Below are 20305 nucleotides of genomic sequence, written 5' to 3'. Positions count from 1 at the left end.
TTTTATGTAGATTAGGTTTTTGCTATACGATTTTTAACTTTTTTATTCATCAATACCAATCAACCCACCCTATTAAACATTAAGGGTAATTTTTTTGAGGTTAGGATTTTCATGCATTAGTATTTGACAGATCACGTGGGATTTCAGACATGGTGTCAAAGAGAAAGATGCTCAGTATGCTTTGACATTTCATCATGAATAGACTTACTAACGAGCAACGCTTGCAAATCATTGAATTTTATTACCAAAATCAGTGTTCGGTTCGAAATGTGTTCATTCACCGTAACGTTGCGTCCAACAGCATCTTTGAAAAAATACGGTCCAATGATTCCATCAGCGTACAAACCACACCAAACAGTGCATTTTTCGGGATGCATGGGCAGTTCTTGAACGGCTTCTGGTTGCTCTTCACTCCAAATGCGGCAATTTTGCTTATTTACGTAGCCATTCAACCAGAAATGAGCCTCATCGCTGAACGGTGAATGAACACATTTCGAACCGAACACTGATTTTGGTAATAACTGCAAGCGTTGCTCGTTAGTAAGTCTATTCATGATGAAATGTCAAAGCATACTGAGCATCTTTGTCTTTGACACCATGTCTGAAATCCCACGTGATCTGTCAAATACTAATGCATGAAAATCCTAACCTCAAAAAAATCACCCTTTAGCTACCCAGGTGACACCGCGGGGAGGTTTGTGTCCACATTTGAGATGAAGGAAGACCAAGGCCTGGATTTTGCCAAGTTAAAATCAATCAGAACTGTTGCTTGGTTTCCAACATCCCCAATTTGACGGATAGGTTTAATATACATATGATAATTGAGATATGATGTAAAATTAAAAGATTCTATTTAAATCAATTAAATTGCTTCATTACTTTGTATGAGGGCACTTAACAGACTAATAAGTACTATACTCTAGATGGACTAAGTACAAGTAAAAATCATTTAATATTTCTAACCTGAAATCTCCAATTAATTATTCAAATAGAACAAGTTCTTAAAAATGCTACTATGGATTGATCGACATGTGTATGTGGTGGACTAGTCTTATATAAAAAGAATGCATTTGACCATTGTTTGTATCCACAAGGTTGATAACTTTCACAGGAACAACATCCAAATATCGAAGATTTAAAAATGAAATTCCTCATTGTCCTTGCTGCTCTCTTCGCCATCGCTTTGGCTGTTCCAGTACCCGATGAGCATGCCGAAATTTTGAAGCTGGAATCGAAAGTAGAACATGATGGTTTTTCATATCAGTGAGTTTGCTTTGGCCATTTGTTATATTTGCATTATTACCTTAACTTGCATTTCTATCCTTTTTCCAGTGTTGAGACCAGCGATGGTACATCTCATCACGAAGAAGGCAAAGTAAAAGATGCCGGCTCTGAACATGCTGCCATTGTTGTCCATGGTTCATTCTCCTGGAAGGATAGTCATGATGGCAAAGTTTATACCGTTAACTATGTGGCCGATGAACATGGTTTCCAGCCAACTGGTGAACATATTCCTGCTTTGCCCGACAATCACCATTAAAAAGAGATAGTTTTTTTTTTTTGGTTTTTACATAAGAGATTCGATATGCAAAATGACTTTGCAAAATACACTGCCTGAAATGTAAGCATTTCAACCATACATTGTTTTGTTTTTGAGAAATATCCATCTTAAAGGCAGCTAAAGGGAAAACCAGGACCAGAGGTCTCTTACTTCAGCAAACTTTAAACCCAATAACCAAGACTTTTAGTTCCCATTTTGTTGAAAGAGAGGTGGGGAAAACTAAATACATATGGACAGTAATAAGGTATTTGCTTAGTAAGCTTGTCTCATTGACAAATAAGGCGAGATTTTCAAATTAGAAAAGCTCGAATTGCTGCGAAAAGTATTTTGAACAAAAAATTATTATTTGATTATGCTAAAATTGGTAAGAGGCGCCATTTTAATATCCAACTCCACAGTGGATATATGTTCACGCAAAAGTTTGCAAAGATCATTCGAATAATGTGCATTATATGGAGATACTAGCTGTACCGGGCCCGCGCCGCCGCGCCGTCTTTACTTTATATGGAACAAAAGTTTCCTTGGAATATTTATTTTCGACAATTAAAGTTTAACAATATAAGTGCCTCTATCTGAATCCCATATGATCTTTATTGGTCTACGAATTTAAGTTTGGATGTAAGGTGTACTCCATTCTTGAAATACTTCATTGCAGCCCGATATTCTCATGATGTCTGATTTAGTGGTGTTTTCGGGGGAGAGGTGGCCCCCCAGACTCTTGTCCCTGAAAAAATATCAGCATCGTACTCTTCTCTCAAATACCATTTACTTAAACCCCATATTGTCATTGGCTTAAGAGGAGTTTACAGGATGAGGCGTCCCCCAAACACATAGCCCCAAAATAGGTTATCAAATTCGTTTCCTAATCTCAAATTCCTTTCATTTAAGCCACATATTGGCATGGTCGAAAATTTTTTTCGCTCTGGGGGTGTTTTGGGAAAGTGGTGATGCCCTAAATACAGGGTCCTACATTTGGATATCAAATTCGTATTCTACTCCCAAATACCTTTATTTGAGCCCCATATTGCGATGGTCAGTAAAAAACTGCTGTTTGTGGGGTATTTTGGGAAAGGAGTAGACCCCCCGAATATTGGTCCCGAAAATGGGTATCAATTCTTGCTCTACCCCCCAATTCCTTTCATTTAAGCTCCACATTGACATGGTTGGTAAATATGCCCGATTTAGGGGGGGGGGGGGGGGGGGGGATTGGAGTGGTCCCCCAAACACTAAGCCCGGAAAATATATCAGCAACATGCTCTATTCTCATATGCCATTTATTTAAACCTCATATTGCCATTGCCCTCAAAATTGGATATCAAATTCGTTTTCAAATCTCATTTCAATTCCTTATTGCAAAAGTCTGCAAATATGTCCGGTTTGGGGTATTGCCCCTAAAAACTATAAAACTCTCTTTATTCCTATTTGGGGGTTGTTATGGTGGTGGGACGTCCGCTAGACAGTTGGCCCCTAATGTTGATATCAGATACGTGGTCTACTCCCATATACCTTTAATTTGAGCCCCATATTTCCATAGTCGGCAAAAATGACCGGCCAATTAGTGAGTTGGCCTTGAAAATATATATCGGATTCGTGTTCCACTTTAAAAACCCTCTTATTTGAGCCTCATATTGCAATAATCAGAAAATACTTACTATTTGGGTAGTGTTGTGGGGGTGGCGTGGCCCCACAGACACTTTTCCCGAATATTGATATCAAATTCGTGCTTTACTCCTAAAGACCTTTCATTTGAGCCCGATATTGCTATGGTCGTAAATTTGTCCCCTTTGGGGGATGTTTTTGATGAGAGGCGGCCCCCCGCAAACACTTGGTCCCATATTTTGATATCAGATTCGTATTCTACATTCAAATACCTTTTATTTAAACCCCATATTCCCATGATCAGTAAATAAGTCCCCTTTGGGGCATGTTTTTGATGAGAGGCGGCCCCCCGCAAACACTTGGTCCCATATTTTGATATCAGATTCGTATTCTACATTCAAATACCTTTTATTTAAGCCCCATATTCCCATGATCAGTAAATAAGTCCAGTTTGGGGGGTGTTTTGGAGAAGGGGTGGACCCCCAGAAACATGGTCCCACATTTGAATTTCAGATTCGTATTCTACTCGCAAATACCTTTCATTTGAGTCCCATATTACCGTGGTCGGTAAATATGTCCGATTTTGGGGTGCTTGGGGCTTGGGTTGGTCTCCCCAAGCACTTGGTCCAACAATTGGATATCAGATACGTTTTCTTATCCTAAATACCTTTCATTTGAGTCCCATATTTTTGTGATTGGCCTAAATATATGTTTGGTAGGTTTTAAGGTGGGACAGCCCCCCCTAGGTACCCCATCCGAAATTTGGATACCAAATATTTATTTCTAGGGTACTATATGAGAGTACACAAAATTTCGCTTAAATCGCACCACCCATCTCCGAGATCTGGCGTTTCTGAAAATTAGGGTAAGAGGGAGGGTTCAAGAATGTAGCGCTCGACTATATCAGGGAGTGACAATTTCGGAGGGAATGGGTTTCCTGGTTTATTTGGATCGGGTGAAGGAGAAGATAACTGGAGTAGCCAGTATGGTTAAGCGTGTTCTGAGAAGCGATTGAGGTCTTAGTCGTCGCGCTGTTTGGTCTATATATGGTGGTCTATTTGTTGCTTGCGCAACTTATGGACGCCTGTATGGCACGAAATTGCTGCGACAGTCTTATGACGAAAGAAGATCTCCCCTCTTATCAGAGGATGGCAATGCTGGCTTGCTTACCTGTGTGTAGGACTGTTTAAACAGATGCACTACAGGCATTGCTTGGCGCACCCCCGCTTGATTTACTCGTGAGTTACATGGCCGTTCCGTATAGTGTGAAAAAGGGAATTCCATTAGTGCGTGAGGATTGGCTCACCGCTTCTGAGCTTGCAGATGGGGATGTTAGGTGGCTCAAGGCACTCCTTGTGGATCGTCTTGATGATAGGTGGAGAACTAGATGGACGAACAGTGACAATGGTCGGGTGACATACGAATTTATTAGTGACGCGACTTTCGTACCAGACCGCCTGGAATTTGGCTTCGGCCTAAGTCTGGGCTTCATACTGATGATGACTGTTGCAAGGCTGGCTACCTTTTCCCGGGAAGTATTTCTTAGGAGACGGACAAGACTTAGTGGAGGGATGAATATACGCTAGTTATCCATAACGAGGTGTTGCTGTACTGGCGCAACCGAGTGATTTGGTGCTGCGCATGACATGGCCTGGCACCTGCCTTGCCCATATTGATTCAGCAGCGTTTGCCCATCGTTGGTTCCCGTAGCTTTTATGGTTGTGTTCGGTCATCCGTGAGGGTGGCCGCGTTGATTGTGCACCACTATATGGTGCAGGGTATATGTAAAGGGATTTTAAACAGGGAAGCTACAAAAGTAGACAGATAAGGAAAGCAAACGACGTCATATTCTTTGGCGCTCTTTTGCCATTTTTTTTCAATAAGGTTTGCCATTTCACGGTGGAAAGATACACGAGGAAACAACTAGTTAAAGATATTAAAATTTACTACCGAAGTTCGGAGTCAGTGGCCTCAACGTAAAGAGGGCTGCGATGAGACTCATTTTTGGCTGAATGACTTCGTCAATAAGTAAAATATGCATAATTGGTCGGCAATCCGCACGTACTTCATGAGTCATCATTGCATTCAGAAAAATTTACGGCTTGGTTCGGTTTATGAGCCGGCGGCGTCATTCGGCCATACTCACAGCCACACAGCGAATGTCACAATCAATTTATTGGAAACCAAGTTTGGAGGACGTTTCATCTCACGAAATAGTTCAGACGTTTGGCAGCCTCGGTCGTGCGATTTGATGCCGGTAGACTATTTTCTGGGGTTTATGTCAAGTCTATAGTCTATGCCAACAAGCCAGAGACGATTGATGAACTTCATACGAATATCGAACGTGAAATTGCAGCAGTATTGGCCGATTTATGCTTGAAAACGGGGTTCAGCGTCTGGACTTCTGTAAGTGTCTTGGCGGCCTTGGCGGCTTTAAATAACCGAGGGCCAACATCAGCGTGTGCATTCAATGAAGGGGCAGCTGGAAGGAAAAAAAGGGCCATGAACTGTGGATTTGCATCTGGAATGTCCGGACCTTTATATACATGGTGCAATATACGCACCTGCGGACGTATTGGAATAGTACAAGGCGTATATAACTGCCTTACAGGAAATGCGATAGGAATTGGGAAAGGCGACACAAAAAAAAAAAAGAGGTGAATAACTAAAGGGTTAATAACTAAAGAGTTATAGGAAGACTAAGAAAGGGGAAGGAAAATATCTTCAGTCCAACAGTTGGAAAAATTTAGCCTCCAAGAGATAACGTTGGATAATGGGTTGAGACTAATAGACTTCGCCGCAGCAAAAAACATAGTAGTTAGCAGCACTAGATTTTAAAATAATACCAGTAAGGAAGGGCAAAGTCGGGCGATGCCGACTGTATTATACCCTACACCTGTTCTTTAAGTATAATTTAGGAGCTATATCTAAATCTGAACCGATTTTGAGAAAACTGAGATATTGCGGAAAGCGTTGTGCAATTTTTTTTGCAAGATTGGTCAATAAATACGCTTGCAGTGGCTCTTGAAGTGAAAATCGGACGATATACATATATGACAGCTATATCTAAATAAATGTCGAGAGTCATAAAAAAATCTTCCGTACTAAATTGCGAGAGAATCGGTTAACATATGAGCACTTTATTGCAATATTTCTCAAAATCGGAGGAACATATATGGGAGCTGTAACTAAATCTGAACTGAATTTCGAGCATACTTCTCATGTATTGTGGTAGTCGTCGAGGAAAGCGTTGTACAAAATTTTCGGAAGATTGGTCTATAAATGCGCTTGCAGTGGCTCTTGGAGTGAAAATCGGGCGATATACATATATGGCAGCTATATCTTAATCTGGACCAATTTCTTTGAAATACATCAGTAATGTCGAGAGTAAAGAGAAAATCCTTCTTGCCAAATTTCAAGAGAATCGGTTAACAAATGACCATTTTACTGCATTATTACTGCAAATCGGACGAACATATATATGGGAGCTATGCCCAAATCTGAGCCGATTTTTTCCGATTTCAATATTCTTCGTCTCTAGGTCGAAAAACATAACTGTAGCAAATTTGAAGAACGCCGGATTAAAATTGCGACCTGAGTTTGTACACAAATTAACATGGACAGACGGACATAACTAAACCGAATCGGAAAGTGATTCTGAGTCGATCGGTATACTTATTAATCGGTCTATCTCTTTTCCTTTTGGGCGTTACAAACAAATGCACTATGTTATAATACCCTGTACCACAGTGGTGGTATACAAATTCACAAAGCCACATGGTTGTCCCCAGATACAGGACTAAGGAACCAAATTGATCATTTTTAATAGATGGAAGGCAGACCGATCCGAGGAGCAAACATTGCCTTGTTGCAGCAAAGACATTGCCTTGTTGCGTGAGCTTTGCGAGAAAGGTTCGATCTGACACTTTTCGGAAGCTGGACATTGAAAAACAGCAAACAAAACAGATGGCAACGGCATACTGGCCCAAAACCACTCCATGGAAAAGGCTCGAAATCCGTCCTTGGGTACCAGAAGCCTCTCCAAGAAACCCATGCTACGACCAACAGTGTTGAAATGGTATTGAAGTCAAGAATGCGGCATACAGAGCAGCCTGCAATTGGTAGCAACACGCCAGATGAAATAGAGGTATCGGAAAAAAGGAGAGAGGAGAAAAAAAGAAAGATAAAAGAAAATGAAAAGTCGGGAGTGCGAGCGAATTGAGATGTACAGGAGTCAGAAGCAAGTCCGGAAACTTCACCAAAGAATCAAATATCAATCCTATGACTTTTTTTTCTGCAGGCATATCCTCCTGCAGAGACAAAAAGAGGAAATCTAGTAACTGATACAGCTAGTGTGCAGAGAATATGGAAAGAACATTTATCCCAGCTGCTAGTGTCTAACGATGGCGGCGAAGAGGATACCGCAGAAACAATCCCTGATGATGTCACAGAATGTTTACCTCCTAGTGCGAATGAGATTCCATAATAATCATTTGGTCTATCTTTAAGGCTTTGTATTTTAAATTTTACCGAATCGCTTAACCCAAATTACAGGGTACATCAACTCATTAGATGTCTAAATGTCTTCCTTAATAAAACATCTTTCCATTCCAAAGTCTATTTGTAGGAATATGAATATACGACTATGCAGTATAAATATGAAATCGCCTATAACTAGGCTTCAGATCAGTGTGAGTTTTAAGAAAAAGCTGGGATTAAGCCTCTTAAAAACTAAAAAAACCAATGAAAACAACTTAAAATGTGCTAACTTCGATCGGGTCGAATTTTGGAAAACCACCACCATGGATTCTGCTAAAAATTTATACGAAATAAATTTAGTTGAAGGGCATAATTTTATCTACATACCATACTTGTGTCAAACCATAAAAAATTAAAGCTTCTAGGAACCGAACAAGGATGATCGAAAGACGGGTTTATATGGGTGCTATATCAGGTTATAGACAATGTGAAATAAGTGAATTTTCTGTCCGTCCGTCTGTCTGTTGAAATCACGGTTCAGTCTTTAAAAATAGAGATATTGAGCCGAAACTTTGCATAGGTTCTGTTTTTGTCCATAGACAAGTTAAGTTCGAAGATGGGCTACATCGGACTATATCTTGATATAGCCCCCATATAGACCGATCCGCCGATTTAAGATCTTAGGTCCATAAAAACTACTAACTCTAAGGTCTTGGGTTATAAAAGTCGTATTTATTGTCCGATTCCGCTCGACATCTTTCTATAATTTGGCCCAGGTTGGTCCAGATTTGGATTTAGCTGCCATATAGACCGATCTCTCGATCTAAGGTCTGGGGCCCATAAAAGTCGTATTTATTGTCCGATTTCGCTGAAATTTGGGACAGTGAGTTGTGTTAGGCCCTGCGACATCTTTCTGCAATTTGGCTCAGATCGGTCAAGATTTGGATATAGCTCCCATATAGACCGATCTTTTGATCTATGGTCTTGGCCTCTTAAAGGTCGCATTTATTGTCCGATTTCGCTGAAATTTGGGACAGTGAGTTGTGTTAGGCCCTGCGACATCTTTCTGCAATTTGGCTCAGATCGGTCAAGATTTGGATATAGCTCCCATATAGACCGATCTCTCAATTTATGGTTTTGGGCCCATAAAAGGCGAATTTATTGTTCGATTCCGATTAAATTTGGGACAATGCGTTGTGTTCGGCCCTTCGACATCCTTCTTCAATTTGGCTCAGATCGGTCCAGATTTGAATATAGCTGCCATATAGACCGATCTCTTGATTTAAGGTCTTAGGCCCATAAAAAGCGCATTTTTTGTCTGATTTTGCTGAAATTTGGTACAGTGTTGTCTTAGTACAGAGTTGTCTTAGGTCAGTCGACATCCCTCTTCAATATGGCTCAGATCGGTCTAGGTTTATATATAGCTGCCATATAGACCGATATCTCGATTTAAGGTCTTGGCTCATAAAAGGCGCATTTATTGTCCGATTCCGACGAAGTTTGGGACAGTGATTTGTGTTAAGCCCTTCGACATCCTTCTTCAATTTGGCTCAGATCGGTCCAGATTTTCATATAGCCGCCATATTGACCGATCTCTCGATTGAAGGTTTTTGGCCCATAAAAGGCGCATTTATTGTCCGATTTTGTCAAAATTTGGGACAGTGAGTTGTGTTAGGCCCTTCGACATCCCTCTTCAATATGGCTCAGATCGGTCTAGGTTTGGATATAGCTGCCATATAGACCGATATCTCGATTTAAGGTCTTGGCTCATAAAAGCCGATTTTATTATCCGATTTGGCCAAAATTTGGGACAGTGAGTTGTGTTAGGTCCTTCGACATCGCTCTTCAATATGGCTCAGATCGGTCCAGATTTGGATATAGCTGCCATATAGACCGATATCTCGATTTAATGTCTTGGCCGTAAAAGGCGCATTTATTGTCCAATTTTGCCAAAATTTGGGACAGTGAGTTGTGTTAGGCCCTTCGACATCCCTCTTCAATATGGCTCAGATCGGTCTAGATTTGGATATAGCTGCCATATACATCGATTTCTCGATGTAAAGTCTTGGCCCCATACAAGGCATATTTGTAATCTGATTTCGCTGAAATTTGACGCAGTGACTTATGTTAGGCTTTTCGACATTCGTGTTGTATATGATTCAGATCGGTCTATATCTGGATATGGCTACCAAAAAGATCAATATTTTGTTTAACGAAATTGAACAATGACTTGTACTTATTAGGCCACTCAATATCCGTGTCGAATTGGACCAAATCGGAACAGTTTTCGACTTAGCTGCTGGGGGGCATAAATTATGCATTTTTCACCGGATTATGACGAAAGGTGGTTGTTGTTGTAATTTCCATAGTTGTAATTTCCATAGTTGTAATTTCCATAGTTGTAATTTCCATAGTTGTAATTTCCGAGTTCCTGCTAGTTAAAAATCCTTTTACATATTAGTCCCCAAGGGCTCAAGCTAATATTACGAAGCAGTCCCGAGGGCTCCTTTTCAATCTACCTGGTGATATTAAATGATAAAAATAACTGGCATAGATTGGTTTATATTCTCAATTTTATTTATATGTACATGTATATATTTTTTTAATGTATCAGTATGTATTTATATTACAAGTATGTACGTTGCTGTTCGTTCGGTAAAACCTTCTTTGGATTAGTTATGCTCAACCTTAGGATGGAAACCATGGTCATCGGCATAGTAGGTGACGCTATGGACTTTACCATCATGATGATCCTTCCAGGAGTAGGAGCCATGCACAAGAATGTGTCGAGCTCCCGAAGGAACCCTGCTTTGCTTGGAGGGGAGGAAATGAACTGACGGGCGCTGGCTGCTGGCGTTCGAGCACCGGCTGTGGCTCAGTCGAAAAGGGCGCGGTTCTTGCCAGTTCACCTCCTCCAAAGCAGGTGACAAAAAAACAAAAATCAACCAGCTGATGGAGGGACACTGATACCTACACAACAACCATGAACAATACTAGACAGACACACACTACCATGTTGACACCACTTAGCATTCAGCTGGTGTCTGGACGCACCCACCCCACCATGGTGCCCTCTTGCGTCATAATCTATGAGGACACCCCAAATACACCTGTTTGTCCTGGACCGGTAAGTTTGAGCTACCCTTTTTCTTACCTGCTTTTTAGCCTTCCATATTCATAAGATAAAACTGAACTATTTCATGTTAAAACGTTATAAAATTCCAGTTTTGGCTTTATTGCATTTTCGCAGTAGCTAAATTCTAACAAATCATTATAATGATGATTAAATAAATAAACAAAAAAAACAAATAGGAAGATCGAATGAAGCAATTCAAAAATCAATTTAAAATATAGGTTGATTCAAAATTTCATGTCCTAAATTCAATGACAAAAAAAAATTATATATATATATATAAAAGAAAATGCTTTCAGTTCAGCATTTAATTCGTTTTCTTTTCTCTCTTCTTCCTTCCAGCAATATGGGTCATCGAATCTTCTTTCTGGTCTCGCCTAGTGATGGCCTTGATGTCGGAGCTGGGATTGCCTAGCTGTAGCACCAGTCCTGCAATAGTACCGACCCTGCTTGTCGTCTACCCTATTTCCTGTCCGTCCGTCTGATGGTAAGTATAATGTTGCTGTAGTCTTATGTAGGTGTTCTTTAAATAAAAGTTGTATTGCTTTCTTTTATAGGATGTTGTTGGTCAACGCTAAAACAAGGTGGACATCTATGATGGAGCAAGGGCCCCCACGTACCTTTTACTGAAACCTTCCTGGCCTATGGGTGCGCTCAACCTAAGCTGAAAGGGCGCTTCCTAATTTCCTGGCGCTAAATAAAATACAAGAAATGATGTCAGCCCTGCCTCAACAACTTTTCTATAATGGTTTCCTTATTTAAAAACCTTTATTTTCAGAAGTTTTGTGTCAGGTAGCTGTCTGTCCGTCCGTCTAAGTCAAGCGTATTGTCCTGTTTTATGTATGGGAAAAGGGCTCTGATAGAGGGTACCTTTGGCGTTGTCGGCTGACCAACGCTGTGCTGTTATCGCCTGGTTGGCTGATGTTCCAACGTCGGGACAGTGGAGGTGGAGTTTTGGGTTTTTTAAGTATTTACTTTCTTCGTTTTATCTTATTTATTTACAGATAACTTTATTTTCCTTTCTTTTCAGGTTAATGTTTTTTTTTCTCTTTTCAGGTATCGTTTTCTTTTCAGGTGTTTAGTGTTTTCTTCCCTTACAGGTTTTTACGTTCCTGTCTTTTTCTTTATTTATTTCCACTTGGGTCTCACTCCACCTCCGGTAAGCTTGCTGTCCATAACCAAAAAGAACGCTTCATCTTGGGGACTCTAGCCAGCTTGGCTTTGGTTGGTCTCCATCATGAAGTTGGTCTTCCAGCCGGCACCAACAAAACATATGGGGGCAGCCATAATGACAGGTTGGTGTCAGCTGGTTGTCTCCCTCTCCCTGATGAGGGCCAACCATAGCCAGTAGGTGTCGCTGGAGTAAGGCAAGTCACAACCAGGTGGCGCTGTAGCGCCATTATTCGGCGCACACCACAAACCCAACCACCCTGCCGATATTCCTATCAAAGGATGGGAGGGAAAAAGTGTACCAGTATGCAAAGTGTACCAGTATTCAAGGTGTATCAGCATGCTTAGTCTTCGTCCATACAATCGGGAAAAAGGCTAAGTGTTAAATGTTAAAATACGAACCTTGTGCCCTAAGGCCGGTACATCAACAATACCAAAGCCGCACTCGAATATGATAAAAAACACAAATAAAAAAAATTAAATAATAAAATGCAAAAGAAAGATCCAAAATAAATAACAAAAATTATCATTTGCCAGAAAAAAGAATCATACCCATCTGGAACTATATCCAAGAGAATTCATATAGAACATTTCTCCATTAATTAAACAAAGTGAATAATGCATTTCCTCATCATTCTCGTTTCAGATCGACGGATTGAAGTAAAACCTGGAGTGACCAAGGAAGCACGTTGGGATCAAAGGATAAACAGGTAAGTATCAGTTCCAACCCAACCCTCGAGCGGGCTTGTACTAAATATATCGTCCTCATTCCAGGTTCTCCGCACGCAAAGCATGCGGCTACACCCAATACTGAAGCCGCAGTGGTAGAAAACACCCAAAAAGGAGTCTTCGTGGAAAACCCCTAGTTCAAGGTAAGTCCATATAACCTAGGATGGCCAATTTGGTTCTTGCAAATCGGGTTTTCGCAAAAAACATAACCGGTTTTCCACTAATGAATTACTCCTAACCAAGCAATAGTCTTAGAGAGCTTCGCGTGTAAGAACTAGAGTGATCAATTCGGTTTTTGAAAACCGGGTTTTCAGTTGTTCTTTTTTTTTTTTTTTTTTTTTTTTTTTTTTTTTTTTTTTTTTTGAGCTCACTATACTAATCGGCTTCTTTAAGATGGCCATTTCCCGGGTATTTGGTAAATCGGTTTCTTGCCAAAATTAACCGGTTTCTTACTAATATTTAATTTTTAACCATGTTTATGATAATTACCCCTTTTCTGCTGAGAGAATTTCAAAACAAAAAAAAAATTGCCATTTTTGGAAAAATTTTGAAGAATCAAATTTATTTTATGGAACCTTTAACTAAAATTTGGTCTATGAACAACTTTATTGAAATTTTGTTTTAAAAATTTAATCGAAGCTTTGTCTAAAAATTTTATCTACATTTGTCTAAAAATTATAACTTTTGTTTCCACCGATAATTTACTTAAAACTTTTCTTTGGAATTTTTTTCCATTTTTCCTGAGAAAACAAAAAAAATTGAGAAGATTAAAAAAAAAAAAAAAAATAAAATAACTTCTGTTGGAAAAAAAAATTAATTGGAAAAATTTCATCAATTTCTTTTTTTGAAAATTCAAAAAAGAATACCTTTGATGACTATTTAGACATAAAAGAAAATAATTTAAAAAACTTTATTGAAAATTGATTTAAGGAAAATTCTCATTGAAATTTGGTCTTTATAATCAACTTTATTAAAATGTTGTCGTTAGAGAAAATTGCATTCGATATTTCGTCTTCTCAAAATTTCAAAAATCCTTCAGCAAACCTTTTTCAGCCACTGAAAAAGGATACGCTGCTAGATTTTTGACCTCCCCTAAGGCTTATCTAAAAATTTTAAAATGGTTTACGTTTATAAAAAAAAAATAACCGCCTAAACCGGTTTTTTTTTTTAATCTCAAAACTCAAACCGGCTCTTTAAAAAGTTCATTTTTCGGATAGTTCGATAACCGGTTTTAGGAAAAAAAAAAAACGGTTTAGTGATCACCCTCTAGTAAGAACCCTTGAAGCTCGCATAGTATGGCGAAACTTTTTTTGGAAAAACTTCAAACTTTCAAAACCTCTTAAACATAGGATTTTATTCAGGTCTTATATCTCTTCGGGCACACATCCAAAAGATGAAACCGACCACCACCAACCAGAACACTATCCAGAGCCACCGATACCGGATACGATAACCCATCAGGTACACCGCGGTGAGTCTTGATACTTGTTCTCCCCCATCTCTGACTCAGCTTCGATACATACCGATAGCTCCGAGGCCTTGTTTATCACAGCTCACGATCCCGTGGCATAGTCCAGACGGATACTTAAGCGTCCGCAGCAATGCGGTGTTTAGCGAGATGAGCTGAACCTTGCGCCAACGACAGACATACTTGTCTTATCCCATAAATGTATACATTCCCGCTCGAGTCAGACAGCGGGGAGCTTCCCATCGTAATCTTGTTTTGGAATCTCTGAAGACTGCTCTGGTGGCAGGTGTTAGGTGAAATCTCGCGGATGAGTCATGGGCTTCCAGACCTCCTGTTCCTCACTTAAAAAAAAAAGGTGTTCTATTGTTTTAGGTCCTTGGCGTGATAAACGCCAATTAGTTTACCCCTAGTATCCTCTATCTCATAAAGGCATCTTCCTATTGAGCGCACTATTCTGCACTTCAAGTACTTTCTGTTCAGCTTCGCATTAATATTCTTGCTGAAATCGCTTAACTGGTGGTTTCGACGATAAACTTCTTGGCCGGGGAAAAATTTAACTACTCTGGCTCTCGTGTTGTACTTCTTGGCCCTACCTAGGTAGCTCTTTGCCATGTTCTTCCTGAGCTGTTCCCTGATTAACTCTAACTGCGTAGCCTTAGGTAAAGCCGTATATTCTGGGTCTTTCAGTGCGTCCAGCTGGCGAGCCACTCTGTAGACACTTCCGTGTGTTATCATACTTGTCCCGAACAAGGCAAAGTATGGTGTCATCCCGGTGGAAGCGTGTACAGATGACCGAAGCGCGCATTCGATAGCGGTCAGGTTCTGGTCCCAGTCGCGTTGATCATCTTTTAAATAGGATCTTATTGCCGCCAAGATGGACTGGTTGACTCGCTCTGAAGCATTAGCTTGGGGCGAGTACAAACCAGTCTTGAAATGTCTCACGCCGAAGGCGTCAAGGAATGTAGAAAAATCATTTCCGGTGAACTGTTTCCCGTTATCGGACATAAGTGTCTCGGGCACCCCGAACTTATGAAAAACCTCTCCTGTTAAGAACTTGATGACGTTGCGAGATGTAGCTTTTGACATGGGCTTTAGGAGCACATATTTCGATAGGTGATCTAAAACAATAAATATAAATGAATTCCCCGATTTAGATCGGACATATGGGCCCAGGAAATCGACATAGATCTTTTGGAAAGGCCGATCGATCTTCACCTCTTCACCTATAGGCTGTTGCATGTTCTGGTAGTTAGGCTTTGACTCCTTGCAGGTGTGACATCTTTGTATGTAGGCTCTGACTTGGGCACTCATATTTGGCCAATAATATAACTGTTTCAACCGCTTCAGCGTCTTGTGGAATCCTCCATGCGCTGACGAAGGCGGGTTGTGGGCCTTAGTAATGGTCTCGGTTGTTAATTCTTCGGGCACCCAAAGTTTCCAAGCAAACTCCTCGGACGGCAAGTCTACCGCCACCGGAATTGTCCTTTTGTAAATCCGACCCTCTTTCACTCTTAAGTCTGGGAAGGCTTCTCCGTTTTCCTCTATTACGCGAATTTTCTCCAAGTAATTGTCAGCCTTGAACTCAGGTGCTTCCAAATCCACTGCACTGCTGAACTCCAGCTCGTCCATGTTGTACCTTGAGAGAGTGTCTGGCACTACATTTAGACTCCCACGTCTATGCTCTATGTCGAAGCTATGCCCTTGAAGCAGTAAACTCCACCGAGCCAATCGTCCACTCAACTCCTTATTGGACATTAGCCACTTCAAGCAGGAATGGTCTGTTATTACTGTAAAGGGCATAAGTTCGACATAGGGCCTAAACTTCTTAAGAGCCACCACTACTGCCAGGCACTCTCGCTCCGTAACGGAGTAGTTTCTTTGGGCCGAAGTCAGCTTTTTGGACACGTATGCGATTGGATGTTCTCCACCCTCTTCATCCTTCTGGAACAACACCCCGCCTACGCCAACATCCGAAGCGTCACATTGTATGTAAAAGTGTTTGTCAAAATCCGGGTGCTTTAATACTGGGCTTTTCGTTAGGGCTTCTTTTAATCGGCAAAAAGCCACTTTGGCTGCGTCACCAAACTCAAATGTCTTGCCTTTCTTCAGGGTGTTAAATATCGGCTCTGCGATGGTAGCGTAGTCCGCAATGAACCTGCGGTACCATCCGGTCATACCGGTGAAACTTCGCACCTGTTTGGCGCTCTTGGGGTAATCAAAATCCATAATCGCCGAAATTTTCCCTGGGTCCGGTCTTAATTTGCCTTCACCCACAATGTACCCAAGGTAGCGCAACTCCCGAAAGCAAAACTTCGACTTTGCGACGTTTATGGTCAGGCCGGCGTTCGTCAACAAATCCGCCACTTGACGGAGAAGGACTAGATGAGTTTCAAAGTCGGGGGCGACTATCAGCAAGTCGTCCAAATAAACGAATACCCTTTCACGGAGATGCGCTGGAATCACCTTATCCATCAACCGGCATAGCCTCTGGGCTGCGTTGCACAGCCCAAAAGGCATGACTGTAAAATGGTATAAGGGTCTTCCGGGAACCGTAAAGGCAGTTTTCTCTCGGCTCTTTATATCGAGTGGGATTTGCCAGAAGGCGTCCTTCAGGTCCACACTCGATATAAAATGTGTATCCCCAAGCCGGCTAAGCAATCCCTCAATGTTTGGGAGCGGATAAGCATCCTTGACAGTGAGGACATTGAGCTTTCGCGCATCCAGGCATAATCTGTTCTTGACGCCCTTTCGGACCAAGGTTACAGGATTATTCCACGGACTTTGGCTAGGCTCAATGACCCCCATGTCAAGCATTCTGTCCAGCTCGGCAAACATCAAGCGTTGCACAGCTGGAGAAACGGGGTAGTGCCTTTGCTTCACTGGTTCCGCATCTGCCGTGTCAATGGTATGCATTTCTAGGGACGTCTTGCCCAAGCCCCGAACCTCAAAAGATGGAAAAAGGCTAATGACATCGGCGAGCCTTCTGTCCTCCTCAACGCTAAGACGATGACGGGATGGATCATTTGTGTCTTCCTCTTCTTCGTCACCTAGAGAAAGACTTTCCACACTAGCCAAAAGATTGAAGGCCTTCATAAAGTCGACACCCAAATACAAGGCTTTACTCAAAGCAGGGACTAAAAAGAAATCAATTTCCTTTTCTAATTTCTTAACTCTAACCTTCAGCCTAATCCGGCCCAGTACCTCTAAGGGTGTACCGTCTGCCGTGTGAACTGCGGCGCTATACGCGTAGATTGGAACTCCAGCTCTTTCTACTCTACCTAGACAATCTTTGCCCAAGCAACTAACTGTGGCTCCGCTGTCCAAGAGCCCCTCAACTTCCTCATCGCCAATCTTAATACGCATGTATAGCCTGGTGTCTTCCCCCTCATACAATCGGGCTGCCGCTATTTCCTTCCTAAGCCTTTTTCGGTCTAAGTATCTGTTTCTTGCCCTTTCGACTTTCTTGCTCATCTTCCGGCTTTCGGGTATGCTAAAGATTATATTTCGAGCTTTTTGATACTCCTCCATTCTGCTACTCCAAGGTTTTAATTCTCTAATCTTACAACTATTCTTGAATTCATTATTTACTTCATTGCTTAAACTATTTTCACCTTCACCCTCATCTAAATCTATGATATCCTTATTCCTACTTAAAATAGTTATTTTGGCACTTTCCTCTTGCAATTCGGAGGAGACATTAACTACTGGGGGTTCGCAAAGTGCGGGCGCGTCTCCCCCTTCGTCGTGCCCGTCTGTCGGTTTCCCTTGCACCTAGGACAGTTTGGTTTTACCACATTCTCCAAACCACAACCATAGCAAAACAAACTCCTTGTGGTTGATCTGCAATCCATGAAACCGTGGCCCTTTTCTCTGCAATTCCAGCAGATATAATTGTTTTGCCTTGATATAACTTCCACCTCAAGCTCAGCGTCTCTTTCTTCATATTCTAACTCACTCACTCGAGGAGCAAACTGTTGCCGATGCGCCATGGCCGCCTGCCTTTGGTTAGTTAGCAGAAGCTCTGCTTTGCGGCATTCCTCTCTAAAATGTTGTAGGCCAAACATGCGTATAGGGAAAACCAGGGCTGCTAATGATGATTTCAGATTCCCCTTCATCATTTCTACCAGCATTTGCTCTTGTAGAGGCTCTCGCTGCTGGTTCCGCAATCGTAGCACGGCGTTGTAAAAATCTTCGAACGACTCATGCGGTGCCTGTCGACGATCCATCATTTTCCGCTGCACGTCAAAATCGCTTTCGAATTTGCGGAACTGGCTGAGAAAGGCCTCTTTCAAATCAGGGAAGCTCTTGATGCGTCCTAGTCTTCGCTGCATCCAGTACCAGTCTTCAGCAGGGCCATCCAAGAGCTGGGGAAACTTTACCAGCACTTCATCCCAATCACATGCAAAATCTTGACGGAGCTGCTCGAGCCGGAACATAAAATCTTCGGCCGTTATCGATTTTGAAGTTCCATCGAACTTCAGCCTCCATTTCTCTATGTCCACTTTCCTCGGGCTTGCGCGCATTGGCGCGTGTGGATACTCAGGTGCTTGGAATCGGCCGGGAGACATATGAGCTGCTGCTGGATGTGACTGGATTGGTGGCTGGCTGTACTGGTAATCTCCACCATATTCCATTTCAGCTGCTGGTTGTCCTCGCTGGTGAGCTGAAAACACTGGCCATTGACTCTCTGCCGCTGTGCCATATTGGCGTTGTTGCACTGGCTGGGCGCTTTGTGGATGTGGCGTTATCTGACAGGCTTGCCTTGCATGACCTACAGGTGGTAGATGCGGTCTTTCTGTGAGGACTACATGCGTTGCCGCCAGTCCGATTGGTTGTTGATCACTCGCCTGTATTTCTCGGTTCGCTCGCTGGTCAAAACCCTGCATGGTAGGACCTCGGGTTCCTTCCAATGTTTGATGGACCAACTGCGGAACTAACAACCGCAGCCTTTCATCCAAAAGCCTTACAAGCTCCATCTGCCCCACACCAATTGCAGAGTTTATAACTGCGTTGAGCTGCGCGTCTGCTTGACTCTCTTGACACACAGTGGCGTGCTCTTGACCAGTTCCTGCTTGGTCTCCCTGTTCTCGTCGTTCCCGCTGGATTGTTCGCGCTGTTATGCTGCTGAAATTCGGTGTTTCGGGAGTTGACTGACCCAAAGAAGAGCCAGAGGTGTTCGTTTCGGATGGAGCTGGAGTCGCCACCGCGGAAGTTACCATCATGGGAGCCATGGCTGTTGTTGTGGTTGACACCGTTGCTGACGGGACCGTCGTGGTTATGGTTGTTGTTGTTGCCATCGCTTCGCCGTTTGCAAGAGTAGTTGCGCTCGAATAACTATTCGCTCTTGTATTCACCATCTAACCCTAAATGTTACTTCAAAAATTACAACTAAATAAATTCTCTGCTTCTTTAAATTCCTACAGGTAATCGGATTACCAGATCCTGTAAAAACTATGTGTTACTAACAACAATTCAATTTATAAAGAAAAATGGTAGCTCTCCCTCATATCATCCAGGACAAACAAAAAACATGGTAGTATGTGCAAACAAACATAAAACAGAAATCTCCAAATAAATTCTGAATCTGTCTTCTTCTTATAGGTTAACATCTCGGTATCAGGAAATTGAAAAGACTGGGTTTGTGTTTGCCAACAAACCAGCCTGTCGGCTAATCGGCGTGAAACAACGTCCCTACTTGCCGGACTCAACAGGAGAGCCGGTCTATTGTCCTGAAGAGAGGACTGGCAAACACAAATTGGGCTATTGCAGTGCTATTGAATGAAATGGATGTTTCCTGTTCCATCTCTATGGCCACAAGGCTATGTCGAAGGCCATCCATACATACTGCCTACTACAGACTCAGTGTCGCACATAAGCAATGGGCAGGAAACTCTGTCACAATTATATTCTTCGCTTTCCTTGGGGCTTGCGACCAATGTTGTATTAAAACATTAACTGTCGAGACACACAAGTACACTCACAAAGGACACATCGTAACAGCCACTATAAAAAAAAAAATGAAACGGTCACCCGAATTCTCGGGCCCCATGTTGCGGGCGCCACTCTTGTCGAGCTCCCGAAGGAACCCTGCTTTGCTTGGAGGGGAGGAAATGAACTGACGGGCGCTGGCTGCTGGCGTTCGAGCACCGGCTGTGGCTCAGTCGAA

The 20305-nt window shown here is 42.0% G+C and overlaps 1 protein-coding gene and 1 long non-coding RNA gene across 4 annotated transcripts; both read left to right on the top strand.

The window, feature by feature from the left end:
* Positions 1-1109: 1109 nt before the first annotated feature.
* LOC106093583 (larval cuticle protein 65Ab1) lies at positions 1110-1614 on the top strand. The gene is made up of 2 exons (XM_013260656.2): positions 1110-1263; positions 1333-1614. The coding sequence occupies exons 1-2, from the start codon at positions 1142-1144 to the stop codon at positions 1538-1540; spliced, it is 330 nt and encodes a 109-aa protein (XP_013116110.1). The 5' UTR covers positions 1110-1141; the 3' UTR covers positions 1541-1614.
* An 8813-nt stretch (positions 1615-10427) lies between these two features.
* LOC131995017 (uncharacterized) lies at positions 10428-12222 on the top strand. 3 transcript variants are annotated; one of them, XR_009397066.1, is made up of 5 exons: positions 10428-10766; positions 11115-11259; positions 11330-11420; positions 11551-11718; positions 11803-12222. It is a non-coding gene; the product is annotated as an uncharacterized LOC131995017 (long non-coding RNA). The 3 variants fall into 3 exon arrangements; XR_009397065.1 differs by having other exon boundaries at positions 11554-12222; XR_009397064.1 differs by having other exon boundaries at positions 11551-12222.
* Positions 12223-20305: the final 8083 nt, after the last annotated feature.

The sequence above is a fragment of the Stomoxys calcitrans genome, chromosome 2, assembly GCF_963082655.1.
Source record: "Stomoxys calcitrans chromosome 2, idStoCalc2.1, whole genome shotgun sequence".
In the NCBI taxonomy this organism is placed as follows: Eukaryota; Metazoa; Arthropoda; class Insecta; order Diptera; family Muscidae; genus Stomoxys; species Stomoxys calcitrans.
Note: the sequence above shows the minus strand (reverse complement) of the source record. Positions and strands in the feature narration are given on the sequence as shown.